Source organism: Alosa pseudoharengus, unplaced genomic scaffold (genome assembly GCF_046254945.1).
Source record: "Alosa pseudoharengus isolate Yale_2024_CS ecotype anadromous, Long Island Sound unplaced genomic scaffold, YU_APseudo_1.1 YU_APseudo_1.1_scf_2, whole genome shotgun sequence".
Classification (NCBI taxonomy): domain Eukaryota; kingdom Metazoa; phylum Chordata; class Actinopteri; order Clupeiformes; family Clupeidae; genus Alosa; species Alosa pseudoharengus.
This window is the reverse complement of record NW_027468663.1, coordinates 36,047,881-36,066,589: the sequence shown is the minus strand read 5'-3', so window position 1 is coordinate 36,066,589 and position 18,709 is coordinate 36,047,881. Positions and strand designations below refer to the sequence as shown.

Below are 18,709 nucleotides of genomic sequence, written 5' to 3'. Positions count from 1 at the left end.
TTTTTTTTAAAAAAACCCATGGGTTTTTGCTTAGAATTGACCCAAAAAATGACACAATGTAGCTTTAAGAAGCGATAAGACCTGCTCACAATGTTTATTTTAAGGTAAAAACTTCTTCAGGGGTGTGTGTGTGTGTGTGTGTGTGTGTGTGTGTGTGTGTGTGTGTGTGTGTGTGTGTGTGTGTGTGTGTGTGTGTGTGTGTGTGTGTGTGTGTGTGTGTGTGTGTGTGTGTGAGTGAGTGAGAGAGAAAGAGAGAGATAGAGAGCAAATCAGTGGTTCTGTGTAACAGACACGCACGCACACACGCACGCACGCACACACTCATGCACGCACGAGAACTTACTCCAGTGTCTCCAGTCTACAGTTGGGATGCTCTAAACCAGTAGAAAGCAGCTCCAATCCTGAATCTCCCAGATTATTTTCACTCAGCTGCAGCTGTCTCAGACCGGAAGAGTTTGAGCTGAGAGTTGAAGATAAAGCTGCACAGCTCACATCTGTGAGTTTACAACTCCACAGCCTGTAGAGATACACATTACTGTAATATTAAGGCATAGAGATAAGAATCACTGCATGATTAAATCTCTCTCTCTCTCTCACTCTCTCTCTCTCTCTCTCTCACACACACACACACACACACACACACACACACACACACACACACACACACACACACACACACACACACACACACACACATTCATACATACTGCAAATGTCAACTGGCAGCCTTACTTTAGTGTTTCCAGTCTACAGTTTGGATGCTCCAGACCAGTAGAAAGCAGCTCCACTCCTGAATCTCCCACATTATTGTAATTCAGGTTCAACTGTCTCAGACTGGAAGAGTTTGATCTGAGAGCTGAAGATAAAGCTGCACAGCTCTTTACTGTAAGGTCACAACGCCACAGCCTGTAGACACACAAGGATTAACATTAAGCCATAGAGATGAGAATCCCTGCTTTAAAAGACAGACAGACACACACACACACACACACAAACTGCAGACTTACTCCAGTTTCTCCAGTCTACAGTTTGGATGCTCCAGACCAGCAGAAAGCAGCTCCACTCCTGAATCTCCCAGATTGTTGACACTCAGGTCCAGCTGTCTCAGACTGGAAGAGTTTGAGCTGAGAGTTGAAGCTAAAGCTGCACAACTCTTTTCTGTGAGGTCACACCAACTCATCCTGTAGACACACATACACACACACACACACACACACACACACACACACACACGTACACACATTGACATACATCATAGATGAGCTTTGTTATTAATTATTACAATAATATAAAAAGATAGCCAATGTTAAAATATAATTTATCTACATGGTATATAGGACACTGGTCACCTTTGCACTTTAATGTTGGTGTAATGATATTTAGGGTTATTTTTTCATGTCAAGATCTCTAGATTGGCTTAAACATCTGTGGCAGTGATCAGCTTCTTGTGATGTCTCAAAGACTAAATAAAGATGTTAATTTATTGATGAAAGAACATTATGCTTTTGTATAACTTATTCCACATTGATGAACTAATAATAATTGGAAAAACTGTTTTAATGTCTAAGTCAATGTTGAAAGGTAATCGTGTGCATTGTATCTATGCACCCCAAAAAAGTCAGTCAAATCAAGCTCATCTCTGATAATGTACTACAGGTGTGTTACACCAATCATATGCTTGGTGGTCACCATATTAGTTGTGTTCTTTTTTACTGGTTGTTTGTAAGACTTGAGAAAGGCCACAGGCCGAAACGTTGTCTCTTTTGTATTAAACTACTGGCATATGAGCTGCTAGAGTCTCCCTCTGTTTATCACATCACGTATCCCGTGACCAGCACCTCAAAAAAATTTAAACTATTGGTGTGTGTTCGCTTTCTCCATTCAGAAGCTTCTGCAACCAAACCAGCGGTGGTGATGGACAATACCTGCCATGTCGATGCCTCTGTAAGTCCTATGAGGTTACATTTACATGTGGCCAGCTATTTTTATATACGGACATTTCACCTTCTCCGTTTTCAAAAATAACAATGTGCAAACCTGTCAGTTTTCAGAAAAGTTTTGTGTACACTAACCCATGTGTATATGCTGTCGAGCATGCCAAACCTGTAGGTGGCAGTGTAACAAGAAAATGGCAACAACAGCAACAAATCACTTCCTCTTTCTCTTTTGAACATAGGTCGCATTTTGGCACAAGTGCAAGTTTTGGCGCATACTGTGACCTCGGCTGCCTAAAACTTAGTTTTTCTCAGTTTACATGCAAACATGCAAACATGCAAACAAACTTTTCCAAAATCTCCACTCTGGCCGGAGTTTTTAGAAAGAATCGTTTTCAGAAGCGAATTATCCGTTTGATTGTAAACGAAGGGCACAAATGAAGGGAAATGTCTCCGTTTTTCAAAATAACCATGTACTGTATACGTGCAAACGGGGTCTGAGAAAAGTGTGTGAGAAATGTGTAGTCATACATGTGTAGTTGGTCATACACCCATTATTAGCTGATTGCTTGGGCCACTGCACAAAATTAAATTCTGAAATTTAGATGGAACACAGAACATTTTCCTTCTGTTCCTGTAATTGTTTGTATATAAACACTATAGTGTTATAGTCTCTACAAATATTTGTATATAAACACAATAGTGTTATAGTCTCTACATATATTTGTATATAGACACTTATAGACTCTACAAATACTTGCAGGAACAGGAGGAAATGTTCTGTGCAGATGTGTGTCATTGACATAAACTACACAACAAGATGTTCCACATAGCAGAACAAAATATGACCGCTGCCCAGTCTGTGTGTGTTTGTTTGTGTGCGTGTCTGTGTGTGTGTGCATGTGTGTGTGCCTGTGCGTGTGTGTGTGTATGTGTGCGTGTTTATGTGTGTGTGTGAGACAGTATCATCCTCTACCAGGAATCCTTTGCTCAACACCATCTACAGGCCGATGGGTGTACAGTCACTAAATGTACACATACATTTATTGTATAGCCCTTCATGGATGAAATTCCATGAAACTTGGCATGCCCCCAGAGGATGTTAATCATACACATGACATTTGGTGCAGTTCAGAACATCTCATGTTCTGAAGATAAGGGCGATTAAAGCAGTATAATATTGCATTTTTAATTTTTACCGGTGGGGTGCAAATCACACATGACTGGTTATGGGCTAAGTTGATGCAAGCCCTTGAGACCAACAAACCATAAACATTTTGTCATCCTCGGTGCCAGGGTTCAGGTAGGTTCAGGTAATTTTGGGGGTTTCGGGGGCCCAGCGCACGGGGGGAGTGGCCCCCTGGGGACCAAACACAATTTTTCCATAAAATTCTAGTGGGGCTACATGCCCACCAAGTTTCATGTGCCCTGGTGTTTTGGTGTCCTGGGTATCGTTGACCAAAATTTCAGGAAGATGACTTTGACTTTGATAATCCCTATATGACCGCTACGCTACGCTAGCGGCGGTCATAATAATATGTCAGCTAGTTTGTGTAGCCTTTAATATTGTTTAATTATATTTTGTATATTTGTATTTTAAGATTAAAACCCAGGGAAGATTGATATATGATTACTTTAAGAATATGGGTAACACTTTACTTGACGGGTACCATTAATTTAATCTCTCCAGCCTTTGTCAATATTTCATGAATATCTTATGAAGTCTACATTGAATGTCACTTTACTATACAAGTTGTGAAGTATTCGTAATCACTGAGTTTAACACTGGGAGGTGAACTCATATGTCTATGGGTGAACTAGCCTACATTCAGCTGACCCATATTTGTGTAACCTGGAACGGTTGGACATGATTTGCTTGACCATGTTCTTTCGTTTTGGCACTGGAGTAGCCCATTGACTCAAATGTGACGTGATCAGGTAAGAGGTTTAGAACGAAAACGGCAATGCTGTTTTGCGATTATTGGACTTTTATTTTGAAAAGTTGTCGTCGTTCTGTCTTCCACATTCATGAAAGGTTTGGTATGAATGTTGAGTCATGTCTCATGAAACAGTCATGAATGCTTTATGTGCAGTTTATGACAGCTGCTATGAATGTGTTATGAACTCACCCGTCAAGTAAAGTGTTACCAGAATATGGGAACAGGGGCTGTGACATTCTGGGAAATGAAATGTGCTACAGTTGTCACCATGTTTTTGATGGTGAAGTTCTGGCAACCGAACACTTCTTCCAACCCAAACACTTCTTCCAACACTACAAAAACAGCTATGGCCCGAAACCTACCATCCCCCACACACATTTCAGAAAGGTATACAAACACCACCTCTTTGACAACTACACCTCACTGACTTATTTCCATTACTGGTCTGATTTAACCTGACTCCGCCAGGATCAGGATGGTCTCACGAGGCTAGGTCTGAGTGCCCTCACCATAGACTTTATATGTGCTGCAGAACATGAACCTGCTGTAAACCAGTTATTTTAATGGAGTCCGGCCCATTTTAACTGTAACTACATTTTACTGTAAATTGCCAGTATTTTACCTTAAATAAACTGCTTGTATTTCATTTTAAAGAATTTTTTTGACAGTGACCGTATTATCTTTAACATTTGTCACCGTAGCCTATTTCTAACAATGAAGTTCTGGCAACCACAGCTGGCAGTATTTACCGTACATTTTACAGATTTTTTCTTACAGTGGTGCTGTACACTAGCCTGGAAAAATCCAAACTTATTCACAAAGTGAATAAAGTCTGGTGACTCTCGATTGGGAATTGTTTCCAACAACTTGCTTTGCGACACTAACTTTGAAATCATTGGTCCTTACCAATCACATTGATCAGATTCCTAACGTTACTTCCTACTTCGCCTAAACTTTACAAACTGACAATAAACAGCAGGAAACAGTATGTGTCTACCTTTGCTGTAAATACACTTCTGTATTTTTCCACCTTTTGCTTCTGTTTATCACAATAAGTTTCGGTTTCGTCTCCCCCTCTCGTCACTATTTGGCCTGACATTTTTCTTGTCCGACGAAAATGGTTATGAGCTATGGTGTTCCAGACTAGATCTCCCTGGCTTTCCAGGCTAGTATGCAGTACCTGTGACTCTTAAAACAAATCCATAACTTCTATATACTATAGAATAAAACCTTAATACACATATTTATGAGTTCAATACTCACTGGACTTTTCTTGATGCTTTGACCACTGGCAGCATCCTCAGCAGACCTTCATCTGATCCAGCATGGAGACCATAGTCCAACAGCTTTAACTCCTCCAGTTCCTGGTCTGACATCAGCAGCACAAAGACCAGTGCTGACAGCTGGGAAAGAGAGGGATTCCCTCTAGCTTTATTTCCCTTTCTCAAGTAGCCCTGGACCTCCTCCACTAGAGAGTGGTCATTCATTTCATTCAGGCAGTGGAACAGGTTGATGCATCTCTCTGGGTTGGTGGTTTCTCTGATCTTCTCATTGATGTATTTGACTGTGTCCTCTGTGTTCAGTGAGCTGCTTCTGATCTGTGGCAGCAGGCCTTGTAAGAGTTTCTGATTAGACTCCAGCGAGAGGCCCAGAAGAAACCTCAGGAAAAGATCCAGTTGTCCATTTTCATTGTTTAAGGCCAGATCCACTGCTATATGGTGTAGGTCATTAAGTCTGTTAGCACTGAACAGTGAATAAAGTTGAGAAGTTTGGTGCTGGTCAGAGATATTGCCCTCTCTCATGCTAAAATGCAAAAACACATATAGAGCTGCTAGAAACTCTTGAACACTCAGATGAACAAAGGAGAACACTTTCCCCTGGTACAGCCCAGCCTCCTCTCTGAAGATCTGAGTGCACACTCCTGAGAACACAAATGCTTCTATCACACCAATGTCACACTCTCTTAGGTCCTCTTCATAGAAGATCAGATTGCCCTTCTCCAGCTGCTGAAAGGCCAGTTTCCCCAGGGACAGAATGAACCTCAGGTTCCAGAGTGCTTCCACATCAGGGGTTCCATAGTTCTGACTCCTGTGTTTTGTTTGTATGATCAGGAAGTGTGTGTACATTTGAGTCAAAGACTTTGGAATTTCTCCACTCTCTGCTTCAGCCATGATGCACTCCAGAACAGTGGTCACCATCCAACAGAAGACTGGAATATGGCACATGATGTAGAGGCTCCTGGATGACTTCAGGTGTGTGATGATTCTGCTGGCCAGCTCCTCTTCTGTGATTTTCTTCCTGATATACTCCTCCTTCTGTGGGTCATTGAAACCCCCAACTTCAGTCACCCGGTCAACACATTCAGGAGGAATTTGATTGGCTGCTGCCGGTCGGGAGGTGATCCAAATAAGCGCGGAGGGAAGCAGATTCCCCTGGATCAGGTTTGTGAGGAGGACATCCACAGAGGCAGATTCTGTTACACTGTAGATGCATTCTCTGTGCTGAAAGTCTAGAGGAAGTCTGCTTTCGTCCAGACCATCAAAGATAAAGGCAATGCTGTATCTGGCTGGTTTGGAGAAGGCAAAGTCTTTTGTTTCACTGAAGAAATGATGAATCAGGTCCATAAGGGTGAAATGTTTGTCTTTCATCAGATTCAGCTCCCGAAAAGGAAGAGGAAAGACTAAATTGATATTTTGATTGGCTTTCCCTTCAGCCCAATCGAGAATAAACTTCTGCACAGAAACTGTTTTTCCAATGCCAGCCACTCCCTTTGACAGCACAGTTCTTATGGGTTTGTCCTGTCCAGGTAAGGGCTTGAAGATGTCCGTACATTTAATTGGTGTGTCCCCCTTTGTTACATTTCTCTTGGATGCCATCTCAACCTGTCTGACTTCATGTTCAGCATTGACCTCTAGGCTTCCTCCACCTGACATGTAGAGCTCTGTCTCCAGAAAGGTAGGCTTTCCCTTCTTAGGGAGATTAGATACACTCTGAAGCTTCTTTGTTAGCCTATATTTAAGCTCTTGTTGGCATCTAGGGAACATTCCATCTAGATACAGTATAAAGATACAATATGATTTAGTCAGTCGAATGACATAAGTGTGTGAAGTGAACACTGTGCAGTAGTAAAACATCACGACAGACAACATATCCTATCAGTAGTCAGTAGCAGACTCATGTCAGAGCATCTGAGGCCTTCAGAAATTCTAGTTACTGGTCATATGACAGGCACTGCACTGTTATACTGTATCTCTAACACTGACTGAATGCCAATTTCTTCCTATGATCAAGAATTCACATGTTTAATATATTATACCTACAAGAATACAATTAGAGTAATTATTGTTACTGGATTACCTTTAAATAGAGTAATACAAATGTTTATGAGTATTATGCCAATCATGAGTTTTAAGTAAATGGTTTAAGAAACAAATGCTGAAATAAAAATAAATCAGTCAATGAATAAATCACTCACATTTCTCCAGTTGCTGAGCGAGGATCTCCTGACTCATGTTCCTCAGGAAGAGCACTGCAATCTTCAGAGCTCCATCTCTAGCATCTCTCTGGTCCTCCTCATCCTCCTCCTCATTACAAGGGGATTCTGGGTAATCATGACTCAGGAGCTTCTTGAGTCTCATTAGTTCATTCTTCATAAAAGTGACAACTTTGTGTTCAAGCTCCTGTTTTCAGAAATTAAGTCACTCTATCAGTAATGAAATAAGTATGATGATTTGGCCAGCAATTTTCCATCTGCTCATCAATTTGTTTGTATGTCATTACACTTTCTTTCTGGATTAGTTGTTATTGTCTGCTCTGAGATTCATCATCACATTGTCATCATCAAATTTCTATATAATTAAATGTATATTTACCATGTATAGAATAACATTGATTCACATGGTCATTTATTAGTACTCTGTTTAGAGCATCAGCCGGTTATCGATTTAACACACACAAACACACTCACACAAACCTCGAATACAGCAGACAACTCATTGTTTGTTGTTGTGCTGAGGAATGGAGGAATTGTTTGTTCTTGTTGGATGCTGAAGAACATACAGTGCAAGGACAGGAGGTACTGATTAAGAAAGTCTATAGGTAAATACATGTCTTTAAAGGAGCTATGTGCAGTTTTCTAGGTCAAAAATGTGGAGCTCTTAAATTTGCTTTAAATTGATAGCCTATGATGCTGTATAATATAATGTTGACATACAAAGTCTTTATGGACTAATAAAGCCCATTGGTCTCCCATGTAAAACCTACAAAGCATCAATAGCATATTTTACATGTGCTCACATGCAATGGCGTCGGACTGGGGGTAAAACCACTACTGATTATAGGGGCCCAAGGGGAGAGAGGGTCCTTGAAAAGTCTGTAATATATTTTATTTTACCTGGATTGAGGAACATGGGGCCCCATCAGGACTGCCTATGCAGGGGCCCAGGATCTTGTGCTACGCCCCTGCTCACGCGTAACTTTCAGGTGCTCAAACAAAACATTCTATGTGCGCACATGCATGTTTCACGTGTGCACGTGAAGGTTTCATGTGAGCACATGAATGTTTTGCATTAGCACATGAAACTAAACTAAAACTTACATTTTTTTGCTTTTTGCTCATGTCCCCTTAGGGGCTTGGTAAAAATCACTTAGCATAGCAACACAATGTGAAGGCATAACCATAGTGACATATGTACAATGCCTATGCTCCTTGCTGTCTAGAAATCCTCTGAAGTTAGCAAACCAATTAGCGGAGGGCCGCCTCTCTTGTCATATGACGTTGTTCCAAGTGTGGCCGCTATATTAAATGCTTACAGTGGAGGTGTATTGGGAGAGTGCCCTGTGGCTGCATTCAAGGGAACTCAAAACCAACAAAACTCCACATAGCACCTTTAAAAGTGAACACCAATTCTGAGCTGAGAACTGATCATGGGAGGTAGGACACAAGCATTTCAGTGACAGTTCAGATTCAAGAATTCAAGGATTTTTACTTGTCACATAGAGTTAAACATGTAGTGAAATGGCATTTGGCTGCTCAACTTTCCTGTGCAGAGGTGTCTAATTATAAGGATAAAGAAAGAAAGATGTAGAAGGAATTTAATAAATAGATTGAGAGAGGGAGGGGGGGGTTAAAAAGTGCAGTGTGTGTAAGTGCAGTATCGGAAGTCCATGTAATGTAGTTACATGAGTCGGTTGTGTGTTCATTATGCAGATAGCTTGAGGAAAAAAACTTCTCCTCAGTCTTTCTGTTTTTGCCATGTGGGGCCAGACGTCTGCCTGACCTCAGTGGTTTAAACAGTCCATTGTCAGGGTGTGAAATGTCCAATAAGTCTTTCCCTCTTGGCTCATGTGAATAGTGACATCGACAACATAAAACATAGGATTATTTGTGATTTAATTTCTTATAAAATATTAGTATTCCACCTGGCAGAACAACTCTATAGTCCAATGATCTGCCTGAAAACACCTGTATGCATTTTAGCACTTTACCCTCACCTGCTCACGTGTTAGTTGGAGGTGTAACATGATCTATTTAATGTCATTATATCCATAAAACAGCAGGTTGGGAATGTCGCAACAATAGAACAAGCACGGAAATACAACTTTCTAATGAATGGATATGGATCATTATACAAGCCTCACTGAGTTCCTGTTGATATCTGGTGCACAATGGGAAACAATTAGTAGCAGTCTTGAAAATAGTGACTCTGCAAGATTTACAGTCTTTGCAAATTCCTAATCTGTGAGTATAAAATATGTGACATGTCTTTGTGAGAGGGTGCCAGCTTTAGTCTTTTAAAAGTATTTTCCAAATATTTTCAAAGTCCTCTGGTGTATAGGTAGCATTAGCAACCGAAGGAAATCAGCTTCTCTAGTCTGAGCATGCAGTTTCATGCATGGCATTTTTAATTTTTACAATCTTCTTCATCAGACCAACAGCAAACCAATAATCTCTCCACTGTTTATGTTTACAGTAATGCAACTGTGTAAATCTGGTAGAAGTTCTAATGAGGTTCATCAGCTCACCTAATGGCCCCAATGTAGGCTAGCTCACCTAATGGCCCTAGTGTAGGCTAGCTCACCTAATGGCCCTAATGTAGGCTAGCTCACCTAATGGCCCTAATGTAGGCTAGCTCACCTAATGGCCCTAGTGTAGGCTAGCTCATCATTAGGTGTGCTGACGCTTCCTCACATGTTCATAAACACCTCAGATAAAGCAAGACATTATGGGTAATCATTTAGTTGATTGTGTCCTGTACAGATGTGTCTATAGAAAATACTGTCACAATCATCCCTGTGTTTAAAACACAGTTGCACAGTAACAAAGTAACATAGGGAGTGTAGGCTGCAGAAAAGGTGTCTGAAGATGGGAGTCTGTCGGTACCTTGTCTCAGGATGGGTGTATCCCTCTTCCACGTCCATGATCAGACCCTTTGAGTCATCACTCCTCATGGACACACTGCTGGGTACTGGTGAGTCTGGTTTCTCATCCACTGGACTTCAGCAAAGTAAACATTTTTCAGTGTTTACATTGCATGCTCAGACTGTGTACAGATTGCTTTTTAAGTAAGTATACTTTGTACTGGGAGAATGGAACTAGAATTCAGTAAAACATGGTTTGTGGATGTGGTGGCTGCACATAATGCAAAATTTAGCAACCACAAAATACAATGTAATCTTATGTGGCAATCACAACATGGGAAGGATCCCTACAGAGATTCCAACTGTGTCTGTGTACCTCCCTAACTCTAAAGAAATTCTATAAAATTGTTTTTACAAAACATTAAAGAAGATACTACAAAATGACTGAATGATTCTACTGTTTAAGTGTCACTTTCACTTTTTGTCTGTATAAAGTGAGTTTTTTTTTTTTACTTTGCATTATATGCAGGATTCTCTTTGTTTGAGATGAACAGACATCATCATAGGGGTATCAAAGGCCTCCACGCCCTGCTGTCAGACACCTTCAGAAATATAGATACTAATTAAGTGTCAAAAACAAATCAATTCACTATCCAGGACTACACTGTAGAGCCCACTAAACAGCTGTTTAGCCTTGTCACTCAATACAGAACCGATTTTGATCAATGTTTTCTCTAGCGAATATTTGGCTTAAAAAAATAAAGGAAAATGGGGGAGGTTGAAAGATTCAGAATTCTTGAATTATATGTTTCCCTTGGGTGATGCTTAAGAAAACAGTTTTTGAAAAGTAAACAAATTGTATAAAGTTGAGTCTTTCCTTAAATGCTTCAATACACTGTAACTGGAAAAGCCAACCCAGGTGACTATCAACCTTCTGTCTATGCGGTGGTCGTACCTGTTATCAGGAGAGATGTCTCCCTTTCTGAAGTGCAGAGCGCTTGATAGGTCACTCTTCTCCACAGACTCACAGTGGAGAGCAGGAGAGCTTGGCCTCCCTCGTCCATCAGAGCTTCCATACTGCTGACTCATGTTGGAGACAGAGCTGCAGTCACTTCCTGTTTGAGATGCAAGACGTTTCCTAATGGTAAGGAATATGGAGTTAGTTGTAGTTCTGTCTAGCTATGTGGCTGAGTCCTCCCAAGGGACTATGATCTCTAGGATGTAAACTGTCTTCAGCAAAGTTGCTTATGGAGGCACAGAGTTTGTTGTCCTCCACTTGTTCTTGAGAGATGATACCAGACACTTATTCATTGTGCTGCCAAGTGCCTTGTGAGAAGAGTTTAATGTACTAGCTTAGCAAGTACCCAGTTGTACCCATTTAACCACTTGTTACACCCCTTGGAAATCGAAAAAGGTCTCCACACCAATTCTCAGTTCTGGTGCCATGCAGGCAAAAGTATTACAGGCATTTCTTTTTTCATAGGACAATATTATATGGGGTTAATTCTTGGTCACTCACACACTCTATGTGGTAGTCATGTAGTTATTAAGCTAGCAAGCTGTTGTCAGAATTCACAACCTATTCCTCTAAAAAAAAATGAAACAGTTGGCGTACCTACTTCAGTCAGGGTGACAGATTCTCACCAATCACGGTTATGGTTTTTATTTTTCTTCTCTGCCTGCTGTAGGCTGCACTTTCATTCTGGTAGGCTTATGGCAGTTGTTAGTGTTTCACGGTGGAGCCCACTAAGCTCTGAGCAAGCTATGGGGACCCCATTGGGGCTTTCTGGACATACCATTGTTGTCCCCTGCACAAAACAGATCTGAAGGGGGTTCTGGCTGAATTGTCGTTGCTGTGTTAGATATAATCAGCTGTCCTCGGAGCCCCCTTTCCAGCTTGCACAGGTCATATTACGGTGCAGGTCAGAGTTAAAATGGTTGCTATTTCTGTGGATCATTTGAGCTCTGTCAGGAGGGGAGCAGGAGACTTGTGGGTTTAGTGGAGAGCTACAGTGAAATACTACAGTATGGCCAATAAACCTTTCTTCCATCTCCTCCATCAGTATGGCCAATAAACCTTTCTTCCTGGCCCTTGCAAGTTTGTTGTTCCTCTGTGCAGTGTTGTTAACAGCAAGTAGCTGGGGTAAAGCACTGTCAATTCAAGGGCTCACTGCAAACATGTGATAGCTGACTCTATCAGAAACTATTGGGATGTAGGATTTATGTTTATTTATGTTTATTTAATTACGATCAGGGAATGAAATCAGGACAGAGGACATGTTACCAACAACAAAGTTTTAAAATAAGGGTGTTCTAATCACAACATGAAAGCAGAGCAGAAATGAATTAATTAGTTTTCAATTATTGGTTTAATAATAGGTAGTGGGCTCCATAGACATAATATACTATAGACGCTGCATCGACCGCTACTCCCTACTAGCGCTGACGAGACGTGGAGCCGCCATCTTGGACCGGTCATCCACTCCACTCAGTGTAATCTGTTTGGCCGGTGCGATGAGCTGTCAGCGCACTTAATTAATCATATCTCACTGAATACCGAACAGATTTTTACGCGTTTTTTTTTGCTGCAAAGGTCATAGATGTAGCTATGATACAGGCCACATTGTTCGAAAATACAAAATACAACCAATAGTACGGTAATGTTAAATCTTACTCGTGAAAAGTAAATCCCCCGAGTATGGTCCGCCGATTTGAGCAGGAATATGCTGCACAGTGCTGTCATCTTGTGTTTTCTGCTGCAACGCAACGAGGAGTATACCGGTCCAAGATGGCGGCCGCATTTCTTGTTTCCAGCAGCCAATGCAGCGTCTATGTATATTGTGTCTATGGTGGGCTCCATCAACTGTCCTGATGGCACTGCCTGCTACTTGATATCTCCAAGCCATGGCTGTAGTACCAAATAGAAAAAATCAAACAAAAAAAAAATAAACTCAATCAAAAAATACAAGATTGCAATGAAATCATTATGGTAATCGTGTAACATAATTGTCTTTGCCTCTTTCTCAGTTTTGTTTGATGCTGTTTTGTTTGATTACGATTCCAGCTTTCTCATTTGCGCTCCCTGACTTTTTGATTGCGGTTTTGACACAAACGTGTCTGGGGGTTGGGATTTCCTTGGGTGCATTCCCATTGGCTTATTTATGTTTGACGGACAGCTAAGCAAGCGTATTGCGAATGCCGTACTCTGCTTCTGATTGGTTGTAACAACGTCATCACCGGTGCGTCACAGTTTTGAACAAAAATGCACTGGTCGCAACCCTCTGGTTACAAGTCCGAAGCGCTAACCAGTAGGCCACGCTGCCCACATGGTTCCATGGTGGGGTATGTTTTTGTGCACGCTTTAATTTGTTTGGCATATGCACAATGTAATGTTTTAATACAGAAACTAATCATGATTATTGCAGGTATTTAAAATACAATTTAGCCATGTTTACCATTGTACTGGTGGTAATGTGAGCAGTGTTGTGAATATCTGCCAAACTGATCATAATCATTATTTCTAATTGTATTTATTTTTTTATTGACAGAGCCCTCACAATTAAACTGATATCAAGAATTAAAATAGTTGCCATCCAGCAGTCCCAGTGTGGAGCCAGAGGCTGCTATTGCAAGTCATATGGGGGATGATTTATCAACCAGGTGGAGTATGCAAGAAGGCAAGAACTGCTGTAGACAGTGTTGCAATTAGGTATGACACAGATATGACACAGACACACTACTGCTCAGAAGTATAGGGTCACTTTGAAATGTCAAAAGAAACATCAAAATATCAAAAATATCAAAAGAAAAGCACTGGACATTTCTAAGTGCACCCCAAACTTTATAATGGTGGTGTATATATAGTACACATCTGCATTACTTCTAACTATTGCACCTGATTTCTAAGCTGCTATGGGTTTGCTTTTAGTTGTCACACAAGCTGAGTAGTTTACATTAATTGTATTGATGGATGGGGCCAATTGTAATATGCGTTTTTCTCTTTTACAGACACTTGACTTTTACTGCCAAAGGTACCATTAGAGCACCTCTCCCTACTCTGCAGGACATTTATATCAGAAGAGTATGGACAAAGGTCCAAAATATTTTAAAGGACACTTCACACAATGACCATGGACAAATCAGATAAGGTTGTTTCGGCACCATCTCCGATTCTAAATCTATGGTATATCAAGAATGGATCCCAAAACCAAGGCCTGTAAAATATGTCTGTTTAAATCCTATGTCTTCATATTATTTAGTTTGTACCTTTTATAAATATAACCTTTTATACCCCTGTCTTCCCTGGCATGTTGTGCAGCAGCTTGTTGTGATTCCCCTGGCACTTTGTGCTGTTTATGTCCCCTGGCAACCTGCTGAGAGGTTGTACATTCCACAGCACTCAGAGCTGTATTTCCCACAGCACTCGGTGCTGTTATGTCCCCAGCACTCGGTGCTCTCCCCTGACACTTGTTGAGGTCACAGTGGCAGATTCTGTCTCTCCACGACAATGACGAGCCTCAAGAGGTGGAGGGAAATGTGAAAAGGTACAGTAGCCCCTCCTTTTCACTAACCCGCCTGACCCCTTCCTGCAACATGTAAATTGACAGTGTCTCCTACATGCACAAACAAAGATGTACACGCACAAACAAGCATGCACACACACAGGCACTAGCTTCTAACTCTTACAATGCAAACACAAACAATGAAGTCTTACACTTCCTGGTCCTACACAACTCTGTTTCCTCCATGGAACACGAGCCCAATGCAATTGAGTAATTTATTCCCTGATTGGGATGTAGAATTGTGGTTAATTTGTACTCTGCAAAAAATAATGTTATGTTGCCGTTTTCGGTACATTTTATTATGGATATATAATGTTATTATTATTAATGGTGAAATTAATGTTGATTGATTTATTGTTTTCATGTATGTGTGTGATAAATGCAATTCTGCGCTGACTCATTGTTTTTTTAATCAAGTCTTTTTTATTTTATTTTTGTCGGCTTTTTCCTGCACTGTTAGTAAATCTGCACTCCACCAAAATTGCTTGCTGTGTCTTTCACCCCATCATCACTTCACCTCAGTGATTCCCAGCCGCCCATCATATGTGTGTGGGTATGGACCGCAAGGGCCGTATTTTCAAAGGGTCATTCAGTGTTCACTATTGTGTGATAAAACACTCCTCATATAATAGACGACATATTTTCATTATCAGTTTTACTTGCAATTCCCATATGACATTAAAAAAATTGTCAGTTACTATGTCTGACTAGATGTTTGCATCCCTGTATATTATAGCATTGTCAAGCTTAATCATTAATTCGCAGTAGACTGCTGTACTGCACAAAGACATTAAGAGTTGGAATCTTACACTGCCATTCATCTAAACCAGGGGTCTCAAACTCAAATGAGCTGGGGGCCAATTCTGCCAACGTCATCTGATTGGAGGGCCGGCTATTTCTGAAAATGCAATGTTCTTTTTTTCAAATACCACATAAAACTGCAAACAGAAAGTGCAAGTGTTTTTATCTAGTTTTAGACACCTGTGCTAGCAACCTTAGATTATAAATAAAATAATGATAAAATAAATATTAATACAAATTATAAAACAAATGAAAAGCATAAAACAGGTATGTGTGTGTTTCACACCAAATAAAAATATTTTCCTCTCATAACTTTTTTAAACCTGGCAAACTATAGGCGTCAGGGTTAAGAAAGCAACACCATTGGATTTTTATATATCAAAATGTCAAAAGGCCATGGCTTGAAAGTGGCCAGAGATAAAGTCCTACTGTAAATGTAAAAATCTTTGAGTAAAACAAAAGTTTATGAAGGGGGTAAATTTACCCATCTAATTTGCCACTGGATGGCAAGCACCTCAAATTATGCACCTTTCAGTAAATACTGGATGAACATATTTGAGCAGGTTTACTTTCCTTTTTTCATATTACCCACATAACAAATTAACAGGAAAACACCTAAGATGTATACCAACACCTAAGATGTATATGGTTTCTAAACCACAAGGCCTACAATAAAGTATTCTGGTCAAATCAGTTCCTATCGCGGGTAATCTGAGTACCCAGAAGTTCGCATCATATTGCGGGTGACTTTGTAGTTTAGAGCCCTATTTCTACTAGCCCTGCTGTCTGTACCACGTCCATTACAGACACTATCATCACGATTACCACTGCAACCTCCAAGCTATGTTGGGCAGAGGCTCGAAATAAGCATGGTATGCTTAGTGGACACCGTTGTATACACTGTAAAAAATGGTTTTGAATCAACTTAGCATGCTAGCAAGCGTTTCTCATGAGAAACGTCTAAACTTCATTAAGAGCTCATGAAGACAACTGCTATTGGCAAATTTATACAGCCTAGTTCTAGACCCCAGGCGCCACCACTTCCTCATAACTTCGATAACAAAAAATATCAAAGGGCTTGAATACCTAGAATATTTGTTTTCTGCTCTGCATGGTCTGAGGCAATGTTAACTCGCATAGCTGCTATCAGTTAGCTGCAAACTGTTAGCAGCTAGCGCATATATCGGCCACTTAGCAAGTTGAACTTAACATTACCCCAGCTGTTAATGAAACCGAATGTACAGTTTTGCACAAATGCTGTTAGTTCAACCTATACTGTAAACATTTGACACATTAATACATACTGTAAACTTACCGGACAGAGCAAGTCACTGGTGAAGCTGCGTTACACTCCCATCCCAAAAGTCAGCCACACCGTAACACTGCCGACCGTTGGCTGTGGAATCCAGAATGCTCCCTCTGCTGACTGTGCGCGTGTGCACTGCGTGAGTCCAGTTTACTCAGGTCTGAGTTGTGAAGCTTACTCGTGTATCTCAAGTTTTAGACCCCATTGATGCAAGTTCGGCACATTACTAATGTTACTCTAGTAAGAACACTAGGTCAGCCTATAGTAAGTAAAGTATACTTGTGTTACTGCAGTAAGATGTAATGTTATTTTTTACAGTGTAGACGATCGATCATAATCCCCAAAAGGATATTCTCCTTCAGATTTAGAATAGGTGAATAGCATACCCTACCTAAGACTTAATCACACGTAAACGTTTTTCAACATTTGGTGTAGGCCTATTTCTGCTTAATTTCTGCTTCAATTTATGCAACACTATGGCCTGCATCGCTTCCGCGTCATTACAAATGCACGTCTTTGTGTTTCTCGCGTGTAATACAAGTATTTGCTAGTGGAGCAGAGTACAAATGAGATTTGTCACCATACTTGGAATTATCGTCTATTTTAATAAGTATCGTTGTTTGTCGCAATAAAAAATAGTCTCAAGGGCCGGATTACATTATTATTGTAACGATTTGATAGCGAACCACACAGTTGTCCAATTAAAAGGTTTATTCACTGGGAACGAGAGCCGGGACACAGATAGACACAGAATACAATGCAAACAGGGCAGGTCAAGCACGCACACACACTACACATACAGGGGAGGACGCAGCCTCCCACACAAAAAGGATCACACACGAGGGAGAACTAAAAGGGAAACATGTTACAATAAAGACGCTAACATTACACACAAAACTAAGGAGAATAACGACATAAACCCCCCAAATGTTCGCTCTCGTATCCCAGGATCCCCTGCGCGGGAGAACGCGAACACTGTCTTTTTGCGCCGACGTTACACAGCTCCCCCAACAAGCCATTGCCGTCCTCGGCAATGCCCACGAGGTAGCCACATGCTAACGTCGGCGCGCGTCGCCCGCCACTCAGTTCAGTGCGACAGTACCGCCAACTCACGTGGGGTGCACGCCGCAGGAGCTCACTCAACGGGCGCCACGCTGCTAGCAATCCAGTACGGGCGTGCTAGCAGCCATGTGGCCGACCCGCTCGTCACCAGCTCCCTCTCAGCAGCCGCCCTCAGGCTGCACTTTCCGCGGCGTGACACCGCGGCACTCCTCCTCTCCAGACGGGGCCCTAGGTGGCCTTACAACCGTCGACACTGTACCAAGCACCGGGGTTCGAGGGGGGCCAGATGAAGCTGCGCCAACGCCACTCCGCTCCGTCGAGTCGCCGACCAGGACAGACAGGCACCGACTCCACAGCAACCGGACCGCGCTGAGCTCTCCCGCTGCAGCTACCGTCTTCGGCGTCCCTCCTCGTGTTGCCATCTCGCAGAGCCGTACTGCTCTGTTCCCGGCCCGTTCCACTCCTTCGCGGCCTCGGCGAAGGCACGACCCCCGAGATGGTCGTGTTATCGAACTCCACACACAAACTTTTTCAAAAGGCGCCGGCCAACAGGCCAACTAGAACGGGCGCCCACACAGCACGGTGCCTCTCACACGCACCCAAAAGTTTTTTTTTTTAAAGTTCAGACGGCATTTCCGTCAAACCTGCCCCACCGTCGTGAGTTCGCTGCCCTCAGCGGCTCCGCCAACCGTCCATCGTCTAGGAACCTCTTCCTCGCCGCACTCCCTCGGCTCTGCTCACGCG

The 18,709-nt window shown here is 41.7% G+C and overlaps 1 protein-coding gene across 1 annotated transcript in view; it reads right to left on the bottom strand.

Moving 5' to 3' along the window:
- Positions 1-7,545, bottom strand: part of LOC143134427 (protein NLRC3-like) — a 10,171-nt gene extending 2,626 nt beyond the window's left edge. Inside the window, exons 1-4 of the mRNA XM_076294832.1 lie at positions 7,350-7,545; positions 5,138-6,923; positions 1,008-1,181; positions 733-906 (exon numbers count right to left, since the gene is read on the bottom strand). Coding sequence (XP_076150947.1) covers positions 733-906; positions 1,008-1,181; positions 5,138-6,923; positions 7,350-7,527 — 2,312 coding nt within the window. The 5' untranslated portion in view covers positions 7,528-7,545. The remainder of the gene's footprint in view (positions 1-732; positions 907-1,007; positions 1,182-5,137; positions 6,924-7,349) is intronic.
- Between the last annotated feature and the right edge of the window lie 11,164 nt (positions 7,546-18,709).